The 25,330-nt window shown below is 45.7% G+C and overlaps 1 protein-coding gene across 3 annotated transcripts in view; it reads left to right on the top strand.

Moving 5' to 3' along the window:
• The window catches only part of LOC112266692 (ATP-binding cassette sub-family G member 1), a 53,210-nt gene that overhangs the window by 3,027 nt on the left and 24,853 nt on the right, over positions 1-25,330 (top strand). For all 3 annotated transcript variants that reach the window (XR_002955979.2, XM_024444388.2, XM_024444387.2), the window contains exons 3-5: positions 18,378-18,495; positions 18,982-19,114; positions 19,554-19,604. Coding sequence is in view for 2 of the 3 variants with exons in the window: in XM_024444388.2 (XP_024300156.1) it covers positions 18,378-18,495; positions 18,982-19,114; positions 19,554-19,604 (302 nt within the window). In the remaining variant the exon portion in view is untranslated. The remainder of the gene's footprint in view (positions 1-18,377; positions 18,496-18,981; positions 19,115-19,553; positions 19,605-25,330) is intronic.

Below are 25,330 nucleotides of genomic sequence, written 5' to 3'. Positions count from 1 at the left end.
TCATATCATTTAAAAAAAAAAATCTAATCAAACAACAGATACGGGCCCTAACCAACAATGCAGAGAGAAAAATAGAAAAACAATAGAAAAACAATAACACAAGGAATAAATACACAATGAGTAACGATAACTTGGCTATATACACAGGGTACCAGTACCAGGTCGATTTGAAGGGGTACGAGGTAATCGAGGTATATAAGTACATATAGGTAGGGGTAAAGTGACTAGGCACCAGGATACATAATAGGCAGTAGCAGCAGATGAGTCAAAAGAGTGCAAAGGGTAGTCAATGCAGATAGTCCGGGTAGCTATTTGATTAAAGTTGCACTATGCAGAAATCCATCCGCCATTTCCTGGTTGCTAAAACTCTAATAGGTCACCTAATTTATGTGACAAATAAGCTAGTATAGTGTAGAGAATCATTGTACTATCTAAACCGCTATGAAATATATTTCCCATAAACAACAATATTGTTGTTTCAGTTGTTTGAAACTGGTGTACAAAATTGAAAGTAAAAGATGCAAAAACAAAACTTAAGAAAGGGAAGCATTGAAATAGTGCTTATAGAATTGATCTACTGCTTCTTAGAATGATATATCTGTAATTCAAGTAGAATGATAGATCTATAATTCACATTTCTATGTGAATTTGGCCAGGTCGCCTGAAAAGTTACATATTGCCACTTTAACTATTTAGGCAGTCTTATAGCTTGGGGGTGTAGAAGTTGTTCAGGGTCCTGTTGGTTCCAGACTTTGTGTATCGGTACCACTTGCTATGCGGCAGTAGAGAGAGAACAGTCTATGACTTGGGTGGCTGGAGTCTTTGACAATATATAGGGCCTAGAGGTCCTGGTATATAGGTCCTGGATGGCAGGCAGCTCGGCCCCAGTAATGTACTGGGCCATACGCACTACCCTCTGTAGTGCCTTGCAGTCAGATGCCTAGCAGTTGTCATACCAAGCGGTGATGCAGCCAGTCAAAATGTTCTCAATGGTGCAGTTGTAGAATCTTTTGAGGATCTGAGGGCCCATGACCAATCTTTGGGAAGAGATGTTGCTGTGTCTTCTTTACAACTGTGTTGGAGTGTGTTTGTGTGGACCATGTCCTTATTGATGTGTACAATAAGGAACTTGAATCAAAACCCCCTCTACTACAGTCCTGTTGATGATGTGGATGGGGGCGTGCTCGGCCCTCCATTTTCTGTATTCCACAATCAGCTCCTTTGTCTTGCTGATGTTGAGGGAAAGGTTGTTGTCCTGGCACCACACTGCCAGGTCCTCCCTATAGGCTGTCCCATTGTTGTCTGTGATCAGGCCTACCTACCACCGTCATGTTGTCAGAAAATTTAATGAGGTGTTGGAGTCGTGCACGGCCACGCAGTCGTGGGGCCCCCATGTTGAGGGTCAGCATGGCGGATATATTGTTGCCTACCCTCACCACCTAGGGGCGGTCCGTCAAACTTCTGTCTGATCCAAATGCAGAGGGAGGTGTTCAGTCCCAGGGTCCTGAGCTTAGTGAGCTTGGAGGGCATTATGGGATTGAATGCTTAGCTGCAGTCAGTGACAGCAATCTCACATAGGTGTTCCTCTTTATCCAGGTGGGAGAGGGCAGTGTTGAGTGCAATAGAGATTGCGTCATCTGTTGGGGCGGTATGCGAATAGGAGTGGGTCCAAGGTGTATGGGATGATGGTGTTGATGTGAGCCATGACTAGCCTTTCAAAGCATTTCATTGCTACAGATGTGAGTGCTACTGGGCGATAGTTACTTTGGCATTCTTGGGCACAGGGACTATGGTGGTCTGCTTGAAACAATACAGACCGGGCCAGGGAGAGGTTGAAAATGTCCATGAAGACACTTGCCAGCTGATCAGCGCAAACTCTCAGTATGCATCCTGTAATCCATCTTGCCTTCGTCCTCGTGGATGTTAACCTGTTTAAGGTCTTATTCACATTGGCTACGGAGAGCGAGATCACACAGTAGTCTGAAACAGCTGACGCTCTCATGCATGGTTCAGTGTTGCTTGCCTTGAAGCGAGCATAGAAGATATTTAGCTTGTCTGGTAGGCAGGCGTCACTGGGCAGCTCACAGCTGGGTTTCCCATTGTAATTCCATGCAAGCCCTGCTACATCCGACGAGCTTCAGAGCCGGCGTAGTAAGATTTGATCTTAGTCCTGTATTGACGCTGTGCCTGTTTGATGGCTCGTGGCCCGCTCCTTGAAAGCGGCATCTCTACTAGCCTTTAGTTAGAGCTGCCGAATGTTCCTGCATCACCTTATGGGCGGACTTGTTACCGAAAGAGACAGGGGAGTTTGTCAGGATATGAAAGGAGCAAAGCCTAGGTAAAAAGTTAGCACAAACCCTGCCTCATTCTTCTGAAAACTTAACCCTGGTATAGAGTTTCATTTTTCAGTGGGACAATTGCACAAATGTTAGTACCAAAGACACACCAGAATAGCTTTCCAATGGGTGTTAAGTGTTTCTGAGTGGTCCAGTCTCATTTCTGACTTACGTTTGCTTGAAATTGAAAGTTTAAATAATGCTGTCCATCAATAATTCCCAACTAAATTTACTGAGCTTGAGCAGTTTTGACAAAAACAATCAATAAATGTTGCCCTAAGAGTTGTGCAAAGTTGGTAGAATCTTATTTTAAATTATTCACAGCTGTAATGGCTGCCAAAGATGCATCCACGCCTGTGGGGTGTGAAGACATATGCAATCAAACATCTTAATATTACTTTATATTAATTTGAAAAATTTTCTATATTTTCTCTTTCACTTTGAAAATCTGGAGTAGGTTTTGTAGATCGGTAGGATAAAAAAAAGATATTGCCTATTTTGATGTTATTTTAAGGCAGAAAAATATGAAGATTGTGCAAGGAGTGTGTAAAATTTACTAGCAACTGTATAGCTAGAGCCATTTTTACATGGATTCGCAGAGCTGCATGATGTTACGCAATGATTGTTATGTCTTGTGGATTATCATATATAAATGTGGATTTGCATATAGGCAGGAATAGCCACTAGATTGATTTTGCAGGGATCTTATTTTGAGGTTCAATGAAGCTTGTAACATCTCGTGTTCAGATAACACATAACAAGTATCAGCTCCAGTTAGGGACCCCAAATCACTTTTTAGAGGAATAAGCTGCCCGACAACACTCTATCCCCACTGACCATTTTAAGAATCACCAACCATTATAAAAGTTGATTTGATGTTGAGAGGGCCGGAAGGCTATGGCTTCAAAGACGTGCCATCATACAAATGACTATAAACAAAGTAAGCTATTACTTGTTAGCCTTTGAATAGGCACATCCTTTCTCCCCCTGGGTAAGTGATTACTCTTCCACAAGAGCTGAGAGAGAGAGAGAGTTTAGCAAGTTTGCTTTGCATTTGGAATTGGGTGCTGGTGGTAGTGTTTCTGGGAATCCGTGTTGACGCAACTGCACAGCTGGCTAGAAGCTCTGGCACGTTTTTACTGGAGGGGCCCTCCTCCCATCATAGCACGGCACTGTCTTCATTAGCACTCTCCTTCTGGATGTTCATTGGCATGCAGACCTGCACCTTCTGTCTGTCTGTGCGTCTGTCCATCTGTTTAGGTCAGAGAAACATACAGACAACATTAAGATATAGAAGTGAAGAGAATACAAACATGTAACCTAATCTAACATGTAACCTAATCATTAAAAGGCAGCCTTCAGTATAAGATGCAGTGACGCACATGTATTCTACTTAAACAAAAAACACATCAACAATGAGCATGAAGGAAATGTAGGTAATCTAAATTGAATTGACGTTTGATTCAGATGATGGGAACTTCTGTCTGACCTCATGGAATTGACCATTGTCCCTGCCAGGCTTTAGGTCTCAGCAACATTACAGCCTGTATTGTTCCTGCTTGACTGAAATGGAAACTGGGCCATCAAGCTATCCAGCAAATATTTGTAGTCAATACGAAAAGGAAACTGACTGTCTGTCTGTCTCTATCCCCTTCTCAAAGCTAAAAGTGGCAGTGGCAAAATCAGATTGGACAAATATATAGTATCAGAGTTGTATGGTCTAGTTTCTTTGACTAGTCTGTGTGCTGTAGCATCATGTCTGTCATTTTCTCTCTCTCTCTCCCCTGGAGGGATTCAAGACTCTGTAGGATAATCTGCGATCTGTGCCTCTCATCCAAAAGGAATTTGCATTAGAATTGTTTGTGTCTCAATAACGGGGTCAGGGCCCACATTCACAAAGCACCTCAGAGTAGGAGTGCTGATCAAGGATCAGGTTCTCACGCTTATTCATTATGATTTAAAAGGCAAAACTGACCCTAGATGAGCACTCCTACTCGGAGATGCTTTGTGAATACTGGCCCAGATCTCTTTCTACATGAAAGATACATGAAGACTAAACCTGCTGTCAGGGGACATGGATAAGGATCTCCTCTCACTGAAAATAGCTTTGATGGTTTAACAAATGACTATTACCTACTTTAGAATCCTTTGGTACAAAAGAGTGTATTTTCATATTGAGAGTGAAATGACAATTGAAGAGTTTCATTCCAGAACACTATATATCCATTTTCAGAAATGTTGGTTAATTAGTTGTTGTTGTTTAAATGAATTATGAAAGAGATTGGTGTGCTTTTCACTTTCTAATCATGGCATGGGGCTGTTCAATGACATACATGTATTTGTTTAAAATATATCACTTGATGGTTTAATTTCAGAGAAACAAATCATCATGTTTTTTATTCAAAATTATACAGTTGAAGTCAGAAGTTTACATACACCTTAGCCAAATACATTTCAACTCAGTTTTTCACAATCCCCGACATTTAATCCTAATAAAGATTCCCTGTCTTTCTCTAAAAAGTACGATCTTTGTCCCCATGTGCAGTTGCAAACCGTAGCCTGGCTTTTTAATGGTGGTTTTGAGCAGTGGCTTCTTCCTTGCTGAGCGGCCTTTCAGGTTATGTCGATATAGGACTCGTTTTACTGTGGATATAGATGCTTTTGTACCTGTTTCCTCCAGCATCTTCACAAGGTCCTTTGCTGTTGTTCTGGGATTGATTTGCACTTTTTGCAACAAAGTATGTCCATCTCTAGGAGATGGTTTCCTTCCTGAGCAATGGCTGCGAACAGATGAACGTGGTACCTTCAGGTGTTTGGAAATTGCTCCCAAGAATGAACCAGACTTGTGGAGGTCTACAATTTTTTTCCTCCCAGATCTTGGCTGATTTCTTTTGATTTCCACTTGATGTCAAGCAAAGAGGCACTGAGTTTGAAGGTTGGCCTTGAAATACATCCACAGGTACACCTCCAATTGACTCAAATTATGTCAATTAGCCTATCAGAAGCTTGACATCATTTTCTGGAATTTCCCAAACTGTTTAAAGGCACAGTCAACTTAGTGTAATGTAAACTTCTGACCCACTGGAATTGTGATACAGTGAGTTAGGTATAAGTGAAATACTCTGTCTGTAAACAATTGTTGGGAAAATTACTTGTGTCATGCACAAAGTAGATGTCCTAACCGACTTGCCAAAACTATAGTTTGTTAACAAGAAATTTGTAGAGTGGTTGAAAAATTTGTTTTAATGACTCCAACCAAAATGTAAACTTCCGACTTCAATTTTACACAGTGAAATGTAACAAATAACTACATGTTTTATAAATAAATGTACAAATCAATATTTAAATTTGAAAAAATTATAATAATTAAGTTCTGTAATATCAGATCTGTGTATACAACATTTAGATTTATTTTTTTTGTAATTTAGCAGGTGCTCTTATCCAGAGCGATTTACAGTAAGTGCACTCCTCTTAAGATAGCTAGGTGAGACTACCACATATCACAGTCAAATACACTAATTGTATCGAACATTAGGAACACCTGCTCTTTCCATGACATAGAGTGACCAGGTGAATCCACGTGAAATCTATGATCCCTTATTGATGTCACCTGTTAAATCCACTTTAATTCGTGAAGATGAAGGTGAGAAGACAGGTTAAAGAAGGATTTCCAGGCCTTGAGACAATTGAGACATGGATTGTGTATGTGTGCCATTCAGAGGGTGAATGGCAAGAAAACATATTTAAGTGCCTTTGAACAGGGTATGGTAGTAGGTTTGAGTGTGTCAAGAACTGCAACGCTGCTGGATTTTTCACGCTCAACAGTTTCCTGTGTGTGTGTATCAAGAATGGTCCACCACCCAAAGGACATCCAGCCAACTGACACAAATGTGGAAAGCATTGGAGTCAACATGGGCCAGTATCCCTGTGGAATTCTTTTGACACCTTGTTGTCCATGCCCCAACGAATTGTGGCTGTTCTAAGGGCAAACGGGGTGCAACTCAATATTCGGAAAGTGTTCCTAACGTTTTGTACACTCTGTGTACACAGGATATGAACATTCCATTCCAGCTAAACAATACACTACCGGTCAAAAGTTTTTAGAACACCTACTCATTCAAGTGTTTTTCTTTGTTTTGACTATTTTCTATATTGTAGAATAATAGTGAAGACATCATAACCATGAAATAACACATATGGAATCATGTAGTAACTAAAAAGTATTAAACAAATCAAAATATATTTTATATTTGAGATTTGCCAAATAGCCACTCTTTGCCTTGATGACAGCTTTGCCCCACACTCTGCATTCTCTCAACCAGCTTCAACTGGAATGCTTTTCTAAAAAGTCTTGAAAGAGTTCCCACATATGCTGAGCACTTGTTGGCAGCTTTTCCTTCACTCTGCGGTCCAACTCATCCCAAACCATCTCAATTTGGTTGAGGTCGGGGGATTGTGGAGGCCAGGTCATCTGATGCAGCGCTCCATCACTCTCCTTCTTGGTCAAATAGCCTTTACAAAGCCTGGAGGTGTGTTGGCCCATTGTCCTGTTTGAAAACAAATGATACTCCCACTAAGCCCAAACCAGATGAGATGGCGTATCGTTGCAGAATGCTGTGGTAGCCATGCTGGTTAAGTGTGCCTTGAATTCTAAATAAATCATAGACAGTGTCACCAACAAAGCACTCCCACACCATAACACCTCCTCCTCCATGCTGTATTGTGGGAAATATACATGCAGAGATCATCCGTTCACCCACACCACATCTCACAAAGACACAGCAGTTGGAACCAAAAATCTCCAATTTGGACTCCAGACCAAAGGACAAATTTCCACCGGTCTAATGTCTATTGCTCGTGTTTCTAGGCCCAAGCAAGACTCTTCTTCTTTTTTTGTTTTTGTTGTTTTTGTTGTTTTTTGTTGTTGTTGAATTTGACCCCTTTTTCTCCACAATTTCGTGGTATCCAATTGTTTTTAGTAGCTACTATCTACTATTGCCAGCTGGTGGCACAGCTGGCGATGCAGTACAGCGCCCTTAACCACTGCGCCACCCAGGAGGCCTAAGACTCTTCTTCTTATTGGCATCCTTTAGTACTCATTTCTTTCCAGCAATTCGGCCATGAAGGATTGATTCACACAGTCTCCTCTGAACAGTTCATTGATGGGGTCAAATTGGGGTCATGACAGGGGCTGCACCAAATGTTTGATGTAATATAATAATTGATTATGCTTATCTTGTATTAATAGAAGGGGAGGGGCTATGGTACCTCTCCTCCTCCACATGTATAGGGTCCTCGACTACAGATGAACAATATGTATATTCATTATAAGGTTTTTAAATTGTTCATAGTGTTGTTCACAATTGTTCAAAGTCTCTGCATCTTATAAAGAAATGGTCTGAGAAATGTGTGAATTATTGCATGGTGTAACGGTTTTCTAGTGGTGATGAAGGAGAGTCGGACCAAACTGCAGCGTGTCGATTGAGATTCATGTTTAATAAAATAAAGAAACACGAACACTACACAAAACAATAAACGTAATCGAAACCGAAACAGCCTATCTAGTGCAAACTAACCGAGAGTACACATAGGACACTAAGGACAATCACCCACGACAAACTCAAAGAATATGGCTGCCTAAATATGGTTCCCAATCAGAGACAACGATAAGCACCTGCCTCTGATTGAGAACCATTCCAGACAGCCATAGACTTTGCTAGATAACCCACTAAGCTACAATCCCAATACCACCACCAAAACCCCAAGACAAACACACCACAATTACAAAAACCCCATGCCACACCCTGGCCTGACCAAATACATAAAGATAAACACAAAATACTTTGACCAGGGCGTGACAGAACCCCCCTAAGGTGCGGACTCCCGAACGCACAACCTAAACCTGTAGGGGAGGGTCTGGGTGGGCATCTGTCCGCGGTGGCGGCTCTGGTGCTGTACGTGGACCCCACTCCATAATTGTCTTAGTCCACCTCCTTAGTGTCCCTTGAGTGGCGACCCTCGCCGCTAACCTTGGCCTAGGAAACCTAACAACGGGCCCCACTGGACTGAGGTAGCTCGGGACCGAGGGGAAGCTCGGGACCGAGGGGAAGCTCGGGACCGAGAGGAAGCTCGGGACCGAGAGGAAGCTCGGGACCGAGAGGAAGCTCGGGACCGAGAGGAAGCTCGGGACCGAGAGGAAGCTCAGGAGTGAGAGGAAGCTCAGGAGTGAGAGGAAGCTCAGGCAGGTTGATGGATCTACCAGATCCTGGCTGGCTGGTGGTTCCGGCAGATCCTGGCTGACTGGCACTTCTGGCGGATCCTGGCTGACTGGTGGATCCTGGCAGACTGGCGGACCCTGGCAGACTGGCGGATCCTGGCTGACTGGTGGATCCTGGCTGACTGGCGGATCCTGGCAGACTGGCGGATCCTGGCTGAATGGCAGTTCTGGCGGATCCTGGCAGACTGGTGGATCCTGGCAGACTGGCGGATCCTGGCAGACTGGCGGATCCTGGCTGACTGGCACTTCTGGCGGATCCTGGCTGACTGGCGGATCCTGGCAGACTGGCGGATCCTGGCAGACTGGCGGATCCTGGCAGACTGGCGGATCCTGGCAGACTGGCGGATCCTGGCAGACTGGCGGATCCTGGCCGACTGGCTGACTGGCGGATCCTGGCAGACTGGCGGACTGGCGGATCCTGGCAGACTGGCGGATCCTGGCAGACTGGCGGATCCTGGCAGACTGGCGGATCCTGGCAGACTGGCGGATCCTGGCAGACTGGCGGATCCTGGCTGACTGGTGGATCCTGGCTGGCTGGTGGTTCCGGCAGATCCTGGCTGACTGGCACTTCTGGCGGATCCTGGCCGACTGGCGGATCCTGGCCGACTGGCGGATCCTGGCCGACTGGCAGATCCTGGCCGACTGGCAGATCCTGGCCGACTGGCAGATCCTGGACGACTGGCAGTTCTGGCAGATCCTGGCCGACTGGCAGTTCTGGCGGATCCTGGCAGACTGGCGGATCCTGGCAGACTGGCGGATCCTGGCAGACTGGCGGATCCTGGCCGACTGGCGGATCCTGGCAGACTGGCGGATCCTGGTCGACTGGCGGATCCTGGTTGACTGGCAGTTCTTGCAGATCCCGGCTGACTGGCGGATCTGGAAGAGTCTGATTGACTGGCAGATCTGGAAGAGTCTGGTTGACTGGCAGATCTGGAAGAGTCTGGTTGACTGGCAGATTTGGAAGAGTCTGGTTGACTGGCAGATCTGGAAGAGTCTGGTTGACTGGCAGATCTGGAAGAGTCTGATTGACTGGCAGATCTGGAAGAGTCTGATTGACTGGCAGATCTGGAAGAGTCTGGTTGACTGGCAGATCTGGAAGAGTCTGGTTGACTGGCAGATCTGGAAGAGTCTGGTTGACTGGCAGATCTGGAAGAGTCTGGTTGACTGGCAGATCTGGAAGAGTCTGGTTGACTGGCAGATCTGGAAGAGTCTGGTTGACTGGCAGATCTGGAAGAGTCTGGTTGACTGGCAAATCTGGAAGAGTCTGGTTGACTGGCAGATCTGGAAGAGTCTGGTTGACTGGCAGATCTGGAAGAGTCTGGTTGACTGGCAGATCTGGAAGAGTCTGGTTGACTGGCAGATCTGGAAGAGTCTGGTTGACTGGCAGATCTGGAAGAGTCTGGTTGACTGGCAGATCTGGAAGAGTCTGGTTGACTGGTGACTGGCAGATCTGGAAGAGTCTGGTTGACTGGCAGATCTGGAAGAGTCTGGTTGACTGGCAGATCTGGAAGAGTCTGGTTGACTGGCAGATCTGGAAGAGTCTGGTTGACTGGCAGATCTGGAAGAGTCTGGTTGACTGGCAGATCTGGAAGAGTCTGGTTGACTGGCAGATTTGGAAGAGTCTGGTTGACTGGCAGATCTGGAAGAGTCTGGTTGACTGGCAGATCTGGAAGAGTCTGATTGACTGGCAGATCTGGAAGAGTCTGATTGACTGGCAGATCTGGAAGAGTCTGGCTGGCTGGGCAGACTGGCAGTGCTGGGCAGCCTGGCGATGCTGGGCAGACTGGCGATGCTGGGCAGACTGGCGACGCTGGGCAGACTGGCGGTGCTGGGCAGACTGGCGATGCTGGGCAGACGGGGGGCACTGGGCAGACTGGGGCACTGGGCAGACGGGGGCACTGGGCAGACGGGGGGCACTGGCGGCGCTGGGCAGACTGGCGGCACTAGCTGCTCCATATAGGCTGACAGCTCTGGCGGCTTCTTACAGACTGACAGCTCTGGCGGCTCCGTGCTGACTGGCTGCTCCTTGCAGCCTGGCAGCTCCTTGCAGACTGACAGCTCCTTGCAGACTGACAGCTCCGTGCAGACTGACAGCTCCGTGCAGACTGACAGCTCTGTGCAGACTGACAGCTCCTTGCAGACTGGCTGCTCCATGCAGACTGGCTGCTCTATGCAGACTGACATCTCTGGCTGCTCCATGTAGGCTGACAGCTCTGGCGGCTCCGTGCAGCCTGGCAGCTCCTTACAGACTGGCAGCTCCTTGCAGACTGGCAGCTCCGTGCAGACTGACAGCTCCTTGCAGACTGACAGCTCCTTGCAGACTGACAGCTCCTTGCAGACTGGCTGCTCCATGCAGACTGGCTGCTCTATGCAGACTGACATCTCTGGCTGCTTCATGCAGACTGACAGCTCTGGCTGCTCCATGTAGGCTGACAGCTCTGGCGGCTTCTTACAGACTGGCAGCTCTGGCGGCTCCGTGCAGACTGGCAGCTCCTTACAGACTGGCAGCTCCTTGCAGACTGGTAGCTCTGTGCAGACTGGCAGCTCCGTGCAGACTGGCAGCTCCGTGCAGACTGACAGCTCCTTGCAGACTGGCTGCTCCATGCAGACTGGCTGCTCTATGCAGACTGACATCTCTGGCTGCTTCATGCAGACTGACAGCTCTGGCTGCTCCATGTAGGCTGACAGCTCTGGCGGCTTCTTACAGACTGGCAGCTCTGGCGGCTCCGTGCAGACTGGCAGCTCCTTACAGACTGGCAGCTCCTTGCAGACTGGTAGCTCTGTGCAGACTGGCAGCTCCGTGCAGACTGGCAGCTCCGTGCAGACTGGCAGCTCCGTGCAGACTGACAGCTCCTTGCAGACTGGCTGCTCCATGCAGACTGGCTGCTCTATGCAGACTGACATCTCTGGCTGCTTCATGCAGACTGACAGCTCTGGCTGCTCCATGTAGGCTGACAGCTCTGGCGGCTTCTTACAGACTGGCAGCTCTGGCGGCTCCGTGCAGACTGGCAGCTCCTTACAGACTGGCAGCTCCCTGCAGACTGGTAGCTCCGTGCAGACTGGCAGCTCCGTGCAGACTGGCAGCTCCGTGCAGACTGACAGCTCCGTGCAGACTGACAGCTCCTTGCAGACTGGCTGCTCCATGCAGACTGGCTGCTCTATGCAGACTGACATCTCTGGCTGCTTCATGCAGACTGACAGCTCTGGCTGCTCCATGTAGGCTGACAGCTCTGGCGGCTTCTTACAGACTGGCAGCTCTGGCGGCTCCTTGCAGACTGGCAGCTCCTTACAGACTGGCAGCTCCTTGCAGACTGGTAGCTCCGTGCAGATTGGCAGCTCCGTGCAGACTGACAGCTCCGTGCAGACTGGCAGCTCCGTGCAGACTGGCAGTTCCGTGCAGACCGGCAGTTCCGTGCAGACCGCTCCGCAGCTCCGTGCAGACCGGCAGCTCCGTGCAGACCGGCAGCTCCGTGCAGCCGGCAGCTCCGTGCAGACCGGCAGCTCCTTACAGACTGGCAGCTCCTTGTAGACTGGCTGCGCTGAACAGGCGGGAGACTCCGGCCGCGCAGGAGAGGAGAAAGGCTCTGGCTGCGCTGAACAGGTGGGAGACTCCAGCAGCGCTGTAGAGGAGAAAGGCTCCGGCAGCGCTGAACAGGTGGGACGCACTGTAGGCCTGATGCGTGGTGCTGGCACTGGTATGCCGTGCATGCTATGCCAAGCCCACACCTTTCTTTCTACTCTGTCCAATACATCCTCCACACTCTCAGACTCAGCACTCTGCTTCGCCGACAGCTTCAATTCCATCCATGGCTCGGCCCAGGGTCCTTGTCCGTCAAGGATCTCCTCCCAAGTCGATTTATCCAAAGAGTGCAGCCTCTCCAAATGCTGCTGCTGCCTCTGTTGCTTCTCCTGCTGCTGCCTTTGCTCCTGCTGCTGCCTTTGCTGCTGCTGCTGTTGCTCCTGCTGCACCTGTCGCTTCTCCTGCTGCTGCTGTTGCTGCTGCCTCTGTTTACCACGCCGCTTGGTCCTTGGTTGGTGGGTGATTCTGTAACGGTTTTCTAGTGGTGATGAAGGAGAGTCGGACCAAACTGCAGCGTGTCGATTGAGATTCATGTTTAATAAAATAAAGAAACACGAACACTACACAAAACAATAAACGTAATCGAAACCGAAACAGCCTATCTAGTGCAAACTAACCGAGAGTACACATAGGACACTAAGGACAATCACCCACGACAAACTCAAAGAATATGGCTGCCTAAATATGGTTCCCAATCAGAGACAACGATAAGCACCTGCCTCTGATTGAGAACCATTCCAGACAGCCATAGACTTTGCTAGATAACCCACTAAGCTACAATCCCAATACCACCACCAAAACCCCAAGACAAACACACCACAATTACAAAAACCCCATGCCACACCCTGGCCTGACCAAATACATAAAGATAAACACAAAATACTTTGACCAGGGCGTGACACATGGGGTCTGTGAGAAAGCACTTCAAAGATAAACATAGAGCCCTGCAGGGGAGTAAAAGATATAAGAGGCTAGTCAGACATACTTTTATAAATCAACTTGGGGGGGTGGACATTTACTACGGAGGCTTTAGAAAACAATGGAACTATTGTATCTCTCTTGCAAGTTGGTATAGATTTGTATGCATGAGCTTGGTCGGATGAGTAACAGGTAATGACGTATGCAGTTACATCACTAGGGCTGGACTTCGGGCTTAATACAATTTGGGACTTACTTGGGACGTCCTATGGGGCAGAACTCAGGAGAGACATCATTGTATGTGCGATGTTTGATCTTTGACTTCTGTCTACAGCTGTATTTTGATTACAATTGTTATGATTTATAAGTGCACATTTTGAGTGTTCCTTATTTGTTATGTAAATTAAACGGAGCACAGAAAATACAGAACCAACATGATGTTGAGATGTGTCTGTTGAACTCTGTGAAGCATCTATTTGGTTTGCAATTTCTGAGGCTGTCACGCCCTGATCTGTTTCACCTGTCCTTGTGATTGTCTCCACCCCCTCCAGATTCCGCTTATTTTCCCCAGTGTATTTATCCCTGTGTTTCCTGTCTCTTTGTGCCAGTTCGTCTTGTCCATTCCTGTGGCAGTCCTCATGACAGCCAGTTTCATCATAGCACTTGATGGTTTTTGAGACTGCACTTAAAGAAACTTTAAAAGTTCTTAAAGTAATGATGGACTGTTGTTTCTCTTTTCTTATTTGAGCTGTTCTTACCATAATACGGACTTGGTCTTTTACCAAATAGGGCTATCTTCTGTATATCCCACCTACATTGTCACAACACAACTGATTGGATCAAACGCATTAAGAAAGGAAAGAGATTCCACAAACTAGTTTTTAAGAAGGCACACCTGTTAATTGAAATGCATTCCAGGTGACTACATTTTGAAGCTGGTTGAGAGAATGCCCAGAGTGTGCAAAGCTGTCATCATGTCAAAGTGTGGCTATTTGAAGAATCTCAAATATAAAATATATTTTGATTGGTTTAACACTTGTTTGGTTACTACATGATTCCTTATGTGTTATTTCATAGTTTTGATGTCTTCACTATTATTCTACAATGTAGAAAATAGTCAAAATTAAGAAAAACCCTTGAAACTTTGGCCTTGTACTGTATATTTTTCATAGCTAAACAGGTGGAGCTCAAAACAGGTGGGGCTCTGCCCTGAATGACGGGTCTATATAAGCCTAGGCTCGGAAGAAATAGATACCAATTAAGCCCTCTTGTTTGTAAAGTGAAATTAAAATTAAATAATTGTAGAAATATTTTACTCGACTAGTGTAGGTTTTCTCCATCTGTTGCTGTGCAACACTTGCATGACAAGTTATATATTTGTTATATATTTTCAGCACCAGGCGCTGTTCACCTCCTATTGACTGTGCTGCGGCTGCATCTTTACGTTTCAGCACCACAAAATTGTCTGCTTCCCGTGTAACAGGGTTATATTGGTGATTCCCCATGCCACTTTATTGTTAAGCCAATGGGTTTTTGGTTTTAGTTTTGTCTTGTCTTCACCTACTCAACATGGCATCTTATTGGCTGGTTTGCGTAGCTTGCTTACGAGGGAGGATGTTTCAGTTAGAATCGTCCCAGTGAACAAGTACCAAACCAGCGGTAAGTTGTTGGTTGCAAAGCACTGTACGTCAAAAGTGATTTTTATACTCCCAAGTGATGATTTAAATGTAAAATTTTATATCAATTTGTTTGTAAATGTTATTCGAACATCACACATAAAATGCAGTGTTTTTGGAGAATATTTGTTGTGCATTTTGTTGTACAGAATTCCGGCTAATACTAGCTAGCAACTTACTGTGTCTGGTGACACAGGGGTTCATATATTTTGTACAGTGCGTGAGTGCAGAGTTGGATGGTGAGCCGTGCATTGCATGATGTGCAATTTTGTGCTGTTCCTATCAGAATAAAGCTCCATGACTGGTGCTACAAGTTGGAGTTTGTGTCAATGATTGATTGTACACAACGCAAGAAGAGTACTGTTACACCTGCTTTATTAGTTGACTGTCTCCTGCATTCTCTCTCCACATGAATTAAGTTCAAATGTAACTTTTTGCATTAATTTAGGTAGGGTAATTTCCTTTTGGGGACATTGCATTTGGGAGTATTTGCATCTCGAGTCTGAGATTATTTTGTTATTATTATTTATTTTTATGAAAAAATATTAATAATTCATTTGGGGCCTTTGGGGGGGAAAATAATATTGCTGGTGGGCCAGATTTGGCGCCAGTTGGGGAACCCTGATATATAATATGCATAGGATAAATATTACCCCACTACACAGGAACACCTGTGCTAAACTAGAATCGGTTCTGTTCCTTTATTGTTTATTTTATTTTATTTTTTTACCTACTTCTACATCCTACTGTCACTTTGAATTTTGTCCTAACTTTGTTGATCTGCTACTACATATATGCATTTAATATTTTGTTATGAGTAACACAACTTTTGGTAACAAACAACATTTTCTACCTTCTTTCGAAGGTAAAGACCGCTTTCGGAGAACTGTTATGAGACAGGAAAGGACTGACAATGAACTGTAGATTGTGTTTATTGAGTAGGCCTAACTTAGTACATTCAATTAAAGAAATGAAAAAGTTTAATTGACTTTTAATCAAATCCCGGCTGACTGTTTCTTTGCTCTAGAAATATCATTTCTCTAAGTTAGTGGAATGGCTCTTAGTTTTATGACTCATCTTGGTCTCGTCCAATTTCAAGAATCACAGAGTGAACACTGGGTGTTTGTGCCTTATAAGCTGAGCAGCGAAGGGAGACATCGGGTGATCATCCTCCTTGGCTGCTCTCCATCTCCTTCCTGGCATTAGTCTTTCTCAGGAAGAGAAGGGGAGGGGAAGCCCTCCACTCTCATCCTTCCTCAGCATCACCAACACAAACAGAAACACTTGGAGTACTGCGGCAGTAGCTATGCCCGCCACGTGTTTTTCCTTTTAAACCCCTTCACAGCTTTCTCTGGCCTCCCTCCCTCGCGCTCACCTCTCTTGCTCCCTCATCATCTCCCCTCTGTTTTTTTGCAGCTGCTCACTGATGCAGATGGACATGCATTAAATATGAACTCTTTCACCTCTTTTTAGACCGTCTTTAGTTTTCCCCACACACATCTGAAATATATATTTGGACCATACAGGTCATTTGAAAAGCACTTAATGCAACTTTATTGCCGTAATTTTAACTTCAGGGGAGTATGTATTAAGACGAATCCAACCCACTTATTTAGCTGCCCACCCTAAAACCTGTTGAACCAAATTGTTGAACTCATATTAAATGGGTTGTACATACTTCTTATCTTCTTCCAAAGCTCAGATTTAATGCAGAGTGTGTGATTTCGACCTTTCTGCATAGCCTACTCTGTCATTATTTTGCCAAAGGGCATTTTGCCAAAGGGTATTTCAGTGAATGCAACCAATTCAATGAACTGTGATTAATCCTATTGTTTACATGTGCTCATTGGGTGTGAATACAAGTCTTTGCAGAATTTGGTTACCTGCTTTGTTTTTACCAGGTTTGTTTGAAAAACATTTTTGTCCGTTTTTGTCCGATACCATGCAGATATGGACACTGACACTGTGACGTTTCATGGGGTCATGCTTTGGACTCGAATAATTGAAAGGAATTGATTTTGTAAATACATGATATTTGTTTACCTCCAACTCCCTTTCCGAGTAGGATAGATCGATGGAACTTGAATTTGTTTCTCACATGTTTGTTCAGTTCTCTTTCTGTAACATGCTGACAATTGTCACGACTCAAACCATGTTAGCCTGCTGAGCTAAAGACTAGGCATTAGCTTTAGTCTCAGACAAAATGTTACTCATCACATTTGTATAGTGAACCAGGGTTTGGATATATTTTTGCTTGTCTGTTGAAGGATATAGCTACCATTTATAGTGGGATTCAACACCAACTAGGCATACAGTAACAGTCAAAAGTTTGGACACATCTACTCATTCAAGGGTTTTTCTTTATTTTTACAATTTTCTACATTGTAGAATAATAGTGAAGACATCAAAACTATGAAATAAGTGTGCAAAGCTGTCATCAAGACAAAGGGAGGCCACTTTTAAGAATCTCAAATATAAAATATATTTTGATTTGTTTAATACTTTTTTGTTACTACATTATTCCATATGTGTTATTTCTTAGCGTTGATGTCTTCACTATTATCAATGTAGAAAATAGTAAAAATAAAGAAAAACCGTCAAGTGAACAAGTTATGAACATGCCCTTCGTGAACCAGTCAATTACTGTCTATGCACACACTGCATGGCTTACATGCTGTGTCCTCACAAGGGAGAGGTTACTAAAGTGCATCCTCTCCTCCTAGCAGGGAACACTAGGTTCCATTAAAAGAGGACAGAAAAGGTCAGAGGTATTTGTGTATCGCTCTGAAGGATTATAACAGAAAATCCAATTAAACTGGTAGCCACCGCAATCAACTGGATTAGCGTTCAGCTAGCTGTGTCCATTAGGTGAATATCAGGTTACTATAGGCCATTCCACTCCCGGCTAGGGGATGATTTCATTTACATTTTATTTACAGCTTTAGCATATATGATTGATTTAGAGTGAGGCAATGTTTCTCAACTCTAGTACTGAGACCTTGGTCACTGGGTTACACATTTTTGTTCTAGCTCAGCACTAACCCACCGGATCTAAATAATCAAGGTCTTGAATCGGGTGTGCTAGTGCTGGGCTAGAACAACAATGTGTTCACCATTGACACAAATAGGCTGTTCAAACAGAATAGATAAACAGCTCATGTAAAAATGGAATGAATTCTAAAACGTATGAGAATAACTTCATTTATAAAGCATATTTTATAAATGCAGCAAAATGCTTCACAAAAAGCATCCCAAAAAACATTACTCCCACAGTGTGGGTTGATTTGAATCACACCATGAGCATGTTTGGGTGGGAACCCTTCTAATACCAAGCATGTTCTGTGGTCTGAAATGTGAGCATGGGGAGATTACAATGTAATATACACCCACCCAGATAGGTGCATTCACTTAGAAAACACAAAATACAAATATGTCCTTTTAACCCGAAACACAGAGGGTTTTATTCGAGGAGGAGGGAAAACATAGACAGATTTAAGCAGGTACTGTGTGAAGTTGAAAGCCTGAAGTGCCATTGTGAGGCTGATTGAGGGTTTTATATGGTTCTGCTTTCTTTTGTACCCGACTTTCAGGTTACAAGACCCTGCTGAAAGGGATCTCTGGGAAATTTACCAGCGGCTGCCTGGTGGCCATCATGGGTCCCTCAGGAGCTGGGAAATCTACGCTGATGAATATTCTGTCCGGCTATAGGTGAGCCACAGGCCTGACACTTAACACCCAATAGGTGTAAAGGTCGCTGATAGATGAGTAACTTACAAGAATCACGCCACACCTACAGCTCTGGGCATTAAAAAGTTGTCATTACAAAAAGCCTTGCTGCAGCTTGGTGTTTACCTTGATGTGACTCTCGCAGGGTGATGCCAAGCGGCACGTTCATTCGCAATAATTTAACATTGACCCATGTCATGAAATACATTTTTGAGAATGATTACTATATGTCTTTTTGTATATATTCCATTTTTATTTTATGTGTATGTTTTCATGTTTGAACTGGTTAGTCCTCTTCCAAGCGATGACCACTTGGGAAATACGTGTTGTTCATGTTGTTTACATTATTCTCTGTTCTCTGTTGTTTCTATTTCTATTGTTCACTTCTCTTTTAAACACAGATATAAATCAAGTCTATCATATGGATCAAATGCATAACCCAGGTATGGCTTTGCCCTCTGTCTGTAGGGAAACAGGGATGAAGGGGGAGATCTTGATCAATGGACAGCCTCGTGACCTGCGTTCTTTCAGGAAGGTCTCGTGCTACATCATGCAGGACGACATGCTTCTGCCTCACCTCACAGTACAGGAGGCCATGATGGTAATTGTTTGACATTTTATTTAACCTTTATTTATCCAGGAAGTCCCATTGAAGTCAGAAGACCTATTTTACAAAGGAGACCTGGCCAAGAGGGCAAGTCAATAGATCAAACACATTACAGTGCATACACAATGGAAATTTATGTTCCGGAAGTAAACAATAAGTTAAAAGGGTGGAACATTTAGAACGCTGCAGATAGAAATGCTATGTATTAGAGGCATCAGAATTCCTTATTCCACATTGTCTTTTCTAAACAATGCATTTATATGTAACATTGTGTACTCCAAAACTTGGGCTTTCTTTTCATTAATAAGATACACCTTCTCTACATGGTTGCTTCTGAGACATGAAAGATGCATGCACCTGCACACGTAGACTTTGTTTCTCTTATTTGGGACGCAGCCAAAGTGTGAACTAAATCTTCCTCTCTGTCTCCTAGGTGTCTGCTAATCTGAAGCTCCAGGAAAAGGATGAGGGCAAGAGAGACATGGTAAGAGAGTTGTATGGGAACGGCTTCAGAATCCTCCCTCACCTTAATCTCCTGCATGTTTCCTGATCCTCAAACTGGAAACTAGGACCAGTTACTATTTCAGCACTGGAGTGTTGCTACTAGTGCAGTCAGTACTGGCTTTAAACAGGCTGGAATGGATGTAAAGTGATATGATGAGTGCTACTAACCACTGATACAGGGTCAGATATTATGCCCTCCCCTTATGCTTAAACAGATTCTTTGGGATTTTGGCAATGAAGCCCTTTATCTACTTCCCCAGAGCCAGATGAACTATTTTTATGTCTCTTTGACTCCTTGCTGTCCCCAGTCCACCTGGCCGTGCTGCTGCTCCAGTTTCAACTGTTCTGCTTGCGGCTATGGAATCCTGACCTGTTTACCGGACATGCTACCTGTCCCAGCCAGACCTGCTGTTTTCAACTCTCTAGAGACAGCAGGAGCGGTAGAGATACTCTGAATGATCGGCTATGAAAAGCCTACTTACATTTACTCCTGAGGTGCTGACCTGTTGCACCCTCGACATCCACTGTGATTATTATTATTTGACCCTGCTGGTCACCTATGAACTTTTGAACATCTTGGCCATGTTCTGTTATAATCTCCACCCGGCACAGCCAGAAGAGGACTGGCCACCCCTCATAGCCTGGTTCCTCTCTAGGTTTCGTCCTAGGTTCTGGCCTTTCTAGGGAGTTTTTCCTAGCCACCGTGTTTCTACACCTGCATTGCTTGCTGTTTGGGGTTTTAGGCTGGGTTTCTGTACAGCACTTTGAGATATCAGCTGATGTAAGAAGGGCTTTATAAATAAATTTGATTTGATTTGTCCCATATGAATGACATTAGAGGTAGTTTCTCTAGCCAATGCTAACTAGCGTTAGCACAATGAGTGGAAGTCTATGGGTATATGCTAGCTATCATGCTAGTAAATACCATAGACTTCCAGCCATTTGGCTAACGCTAGTTAGCATTGGCTTGCAAAACTACCTCTAACTTCCTTCCTACTGGACACAGAGACATAAAAATAGTATCCACTAGTTCATCTGACTCTGGGCAGTAGAGAAAGGGCCTCATTGCCAAAACCCCGAAGTATTCCTTTAAGGTTTGCAATAAGGGTTGGGTATCTGACCCTAGATCTGTGATTAATGTAGACATACGTATATGTTAAGTTGCTGAGAGGAAGGGATGTGGTTACAGTGCTTTTGCAAAGTATTCAGACCCCTTGACTTTTTCCACATTTTATGTTACAGTCTTATTCTAAAATGGCTTAAATTGTTTTTTTGCCCTCATCTATCTACACACAATAGCACATAATAACAAATCAAAAACAGGTTAGATTTTTTTTTTCAAAAATAAAATATGGAAATATCACATTTACATAAGTATTCAGACCCTTTATTCAGTACCTTGTTGAAGCACTTTTGGCAGCGATTACAGCCTCGAGTCTTCTTGGGTTTTATGCTACAAGCTTTGCACACTTGTATTTGGGTAGTTTCTCCAATTCTTCTCTGCAGATCCTCTCAGGCTCTGTCAGGTTGGATGGGGAGCATCACTGCACAGCTATTTTTAGTTCTCAGAGATGTTCGATTGGGTTCATGTTCGGGCTCTGGCTGGGCCACTCAGGACATTCAGAGACTTGTCCCGAAGACACTCCTGCGCTGTGGTGATTTTTCTTTATTATCAAATGAGCAGACAAATTTATCACAAGTCACGATTCTACTTAAACTAAATCTTTATTCACTTATTAATAAGGAAAGCAGGTAACACCACAAACACAAGTGAATGATTTGAGTGCTCTGCAATAATGAGGGTAGTCAACACAACACTCTTGACTGTTGGGTTGAGAGCCCCTGTCACGTTCTTTCAAAATCGAACCCAGAAGCAGACCAGGACAAGGAGAGTAGGAAGAAGGTGAGTATTTATTTACAAGTGAATGTGAATGGGTAGATATATCCAGGTGGCGTAGCGGGCAGCGGTGGTGAGTTGATGGGAGTAAATAGGTGGATCCAATGGGGTAGCGGAATCCTCCGACGACCAGGCGGGAATGGGGTAAATGATCCGGGTGAGTAACTGAAGACAGAACAAACGGAGGTAAGTTTAAGGCAAGCAATATGAAAAAAACAACAAAACAAATTCTATCCAACTTGAGGCTGATACTATGGCACCACATACTGTTCATGGCTAACGATCCGGCAGGGAATGGATGTCAGGTCAGAGCTTTTGAAGGGGAGAGGTGATGATCAGGACAGGTGTGCAGATTACTGATGGGATACAGGTGCGGGTGAACATCGATCTCCCAACAAGCTAATTTGCCCGGCAACCAGACAGGACACCGGAAACACACTCCAGGACAGAAACACAGGCAAACACAGACTCAGGAAGCGGGATTCGTGACAGTACCCCCCCTCCGACGAACGCCACCGGGCGGACTACCTGGAGCGCCAGGGTGGAGGCGGTAGAAGTCACGAAGCAGGTCGTCATCAAGGATCTGACGCCGAGGAATCCAACTCCTCTCCTCTGGACCATATCCTTCCCAATCCATGAGATATTGGAAACCTCGACCCCGCCGTCTGGAATCCATTATGCGGCGCACCGTGTAGGCAGGACCACCTCCGATCATCCGAGAAGGAGGAGGACAAGGAGGAGGGGGCAACAGAGGACTGAGGAGAACCAGCTTGAGGCAGGAGACATGAAAGGTGGGGTGTACTCGAAGCGTTGCCGGCAATTTGAGTCTGACCACAACAGGGTTAATGATTCTCTCCACCACAAACGGACCAATGAACTTTGGTGACAGTTTCCTCGACTAAGTCCGTAGAGGAAGATCCCGTGTAGCCAACCAAACCTTATCTCCGATGGTATAAGCGGGAGCAGGAATACGGCGACGATTCGCCTGGATCTGATACCGGTCAGAAACTCTAAGGAGGACCTTCCTGGCCCGATGCCAGGTCCGGTGGCAACGACGAATGTGGGCCTGGACAGAAGGAACCGAAAGATCCCTCTCCTGAGAAGGAAACAAGGGAGGTTGGTATCCGTACAGGCATTGGAAGGGGGACATCCCAGTGGCAGATGAAGGAAGGGTATTATGGGCATACTCGACCCAGGGTAATTGAGATGACCAAGAGGTGGGATCAGAGGAGACAAGACAACGCAGCGTGGACTCCATCTTCTGGTTGGCTCTCTCCGCCTGACCATTAGATTGTGGGTGAAATCCAGAAGTGAGACTGACTGTAGCTCCAATGGCCAAACAGAAGGATCTCCAGACAGCAGAGGTAAACTGAGGACCACGGTCAGAAACAATGTCACTGGGCAATCCGTGGACCCTGAAAACCTCCCTAACCAGGATCTCGGACGTCTCCGTGGCAGATGGAAGCTTGGAGAGAGGGACAAAATGAGCAAACTTGCTGAATCTGTCCACAATAGTCAGAATGACGTGTTCCCAACAGAAGGGGGCAATCCCGTGACAAAATCCAGGGCCAGATGCGACCAAGGTCGCCGAGGAATAGGTAGGGGGTGAAGAAGCCCAGAGCTGGGCCAATTGGTACTTTTGTTCTGAGCACAAACAGGACATGCGGCAACAAACCTCCGGGTATCCTCTCCCATGGCAAGCCACCAAAAACGTCTGCGCAGTAGCGCCATAGTCCGAACAACGCCAGGGTGACAAGCTATCTTGCTGGCGTGGGACCACTGAAGAACAGCAGAACGGACCGACTCAGGCACGAACAACCGACTGGGTGGACCGTTACCGGGGCCGGGCTGCGTCCGAAGGGCCGCCATCACATCCTCCTCAATCCTCCATGTAACGGCTCCCACAACAAGGTTCTGGGGAAGAATCGTCTCAGTCTTGGCCCCACTCTCATCCGTCTTGGAGAACATCCGGGACAAGGCGTCCGCTTTGCCGTTCTTCGACCCAGGTTGGAACGTCAGGGAAAAATTGAAGCGTCCAAAAAACAAAGCCCACCTGGCCTGACGGGAGTTGAGACGTTTAGCCGATTGCACGTAAGCCAGATTCTTGTGGCCAGTCCAGACCACAAACGGTTGCTCCGCTCCCTCCAACCAGTGACGCCACTCCTCCAAGGCAAGCTTCACAGCGAGAAGCTCCCGGTTACCCACATCGTAGTTTCTCTCAGCTGGTGAAAGACGACAAGAGTAGAAGGCGCAGGGATGGAGTTTACCGTCAGTGGAGCTACGCTGGGACAGGATGGCGCCCACCCCCACATCAGACGCGTCCACCTCAACAACAAACTGACGGGAAGTGTCAGGTTGAGAGAGAATCGGCTCGTTGGTGAATCGGCTCTTCAAGTTCAGAAATGCTCGGTCTGCCTCAGGAGTCCAACAGAAAATTCTGGTGCAAGACGTCAGAGCAGTTAAAGGGGCGGCCACCCGGCTGTAATCACGGATAAACCTCCGATAGAAGTTTGCAAATCCCAGGAATCTCTGGAGCTGCAATCTCGTACCGGGCCGGGCCCAATCCCGAACCGCCCGAACCTTCTCTTGGTCCATCTTGATCTCACCCCTGGAGATGATGTACCCGAGGAAGGATGTAGTGTGGGCGTGAAAATCACACTTCTCTGCCTTCACAAACAGACGGTTCTCCAATAACCGCTGCAGGACCTGCTTAACATGCTGGATGTGGCTGGAAAGCTCCTTGGAGAAAATCAGAATGTCATCCAGGTAAACGAACACAAACAGACCGATCATATCCCTCAGCACGTCATTCACCAAACCTTGGAACACTGCTGGAGCGTTGGAAAGTCCAAACGGCATCACCTGGTACTCGAAATGTCCCATAGGTGTATTGAATCCAGTCAACCACTCGTCCCCCTCTTTGATCCGAACCAGATGATACGCATTGCGTAGATCAAGCTTCGTAAACACAGTAGCACCCTGTAAAGAATCAAAAGCGGAGCTCATCAAGGGCAAGGGGTACTTGTTCTTGACCGTAATATCATTCAACCCCCGATAATCAATACACGGTCGAAGAGAGCCATCCTTCTTACTCACAAAAAAAAATCCAGCTCCCAGGGGTGATGACGAGGGACGAATGAGACCTGCAGCAAGAGACTCCTTTATGTAGGTCTCCAGGGCTTCCCGCTCAGGTCGAGAAATACTGTATAACCGTCCCTTGGGAAAGGCAGCTCCAGGGAACAGCTTAATTGTACAATCATAAGGTCGGTGGGGAGGAAGTGACTGAGCTTTCTGCTTACTGAACATCTCACCCAACTCGTGATATGTTTCAGGAACCAGGGACAAATCAGGAGGAGCAGACTCACTGACCCGACTGGGGACAGCATGAGAACAGGCAGTCCTGAGGCAGTTAGCATGGCACTCAATGCTCACCCAATCGAACAAAGGATTGTGTTCTCTTAGCCAGGGGTATCCAAGAACCAGAGGAACATGGGGGGAAGGCAAAATGAAAAAAGAAATAACCTCTGAATGATTCCCCGACAACAACATCTTAACCGGTTCAGTCCTCATAGTGATCCGTGCCAGAATACTGCCGTTCAGAGTGGTTGCTTCAATGGCTTCCTGTAATTGCTCCTTGGAAAGCCCCAGCTGTTCCAATAAGTCGGCATCAATGAAGCTGTCATCGGCACCTGAATCGATGAAAGCGTTAATCGCTAAACTCTGATTCTTATTTATGAGGGTAGCAGGAAAACGAGGTCTGACAGGGCTCTTGAGAGGTTGAAACTGGCTCGCTAACAAACCTCCCAAAC

This window comes from Oncorhynchus tshawytscha, linkage group LG14 (assembly GCF_018296145.1).
Source record: "Oncorhynchus tshawytscha isolate Ot180627B linkage group LG14, Otsh_v2.0, whole genome shotgun sequence".
In the NCBI taxonomy this organism is placed as follows: Eukaryota; Metazoa; Chordata; class Actinopteri; order Salmoniformes; family Salmonidae; genus Oncorhynchus; species Oncorhynchus tshawytscha.
The sequence above is the reverse complement of the archived record's forward strand: the minus strand, read 5'-3'. Positions and strand labels throughout refer to the sequence as shown.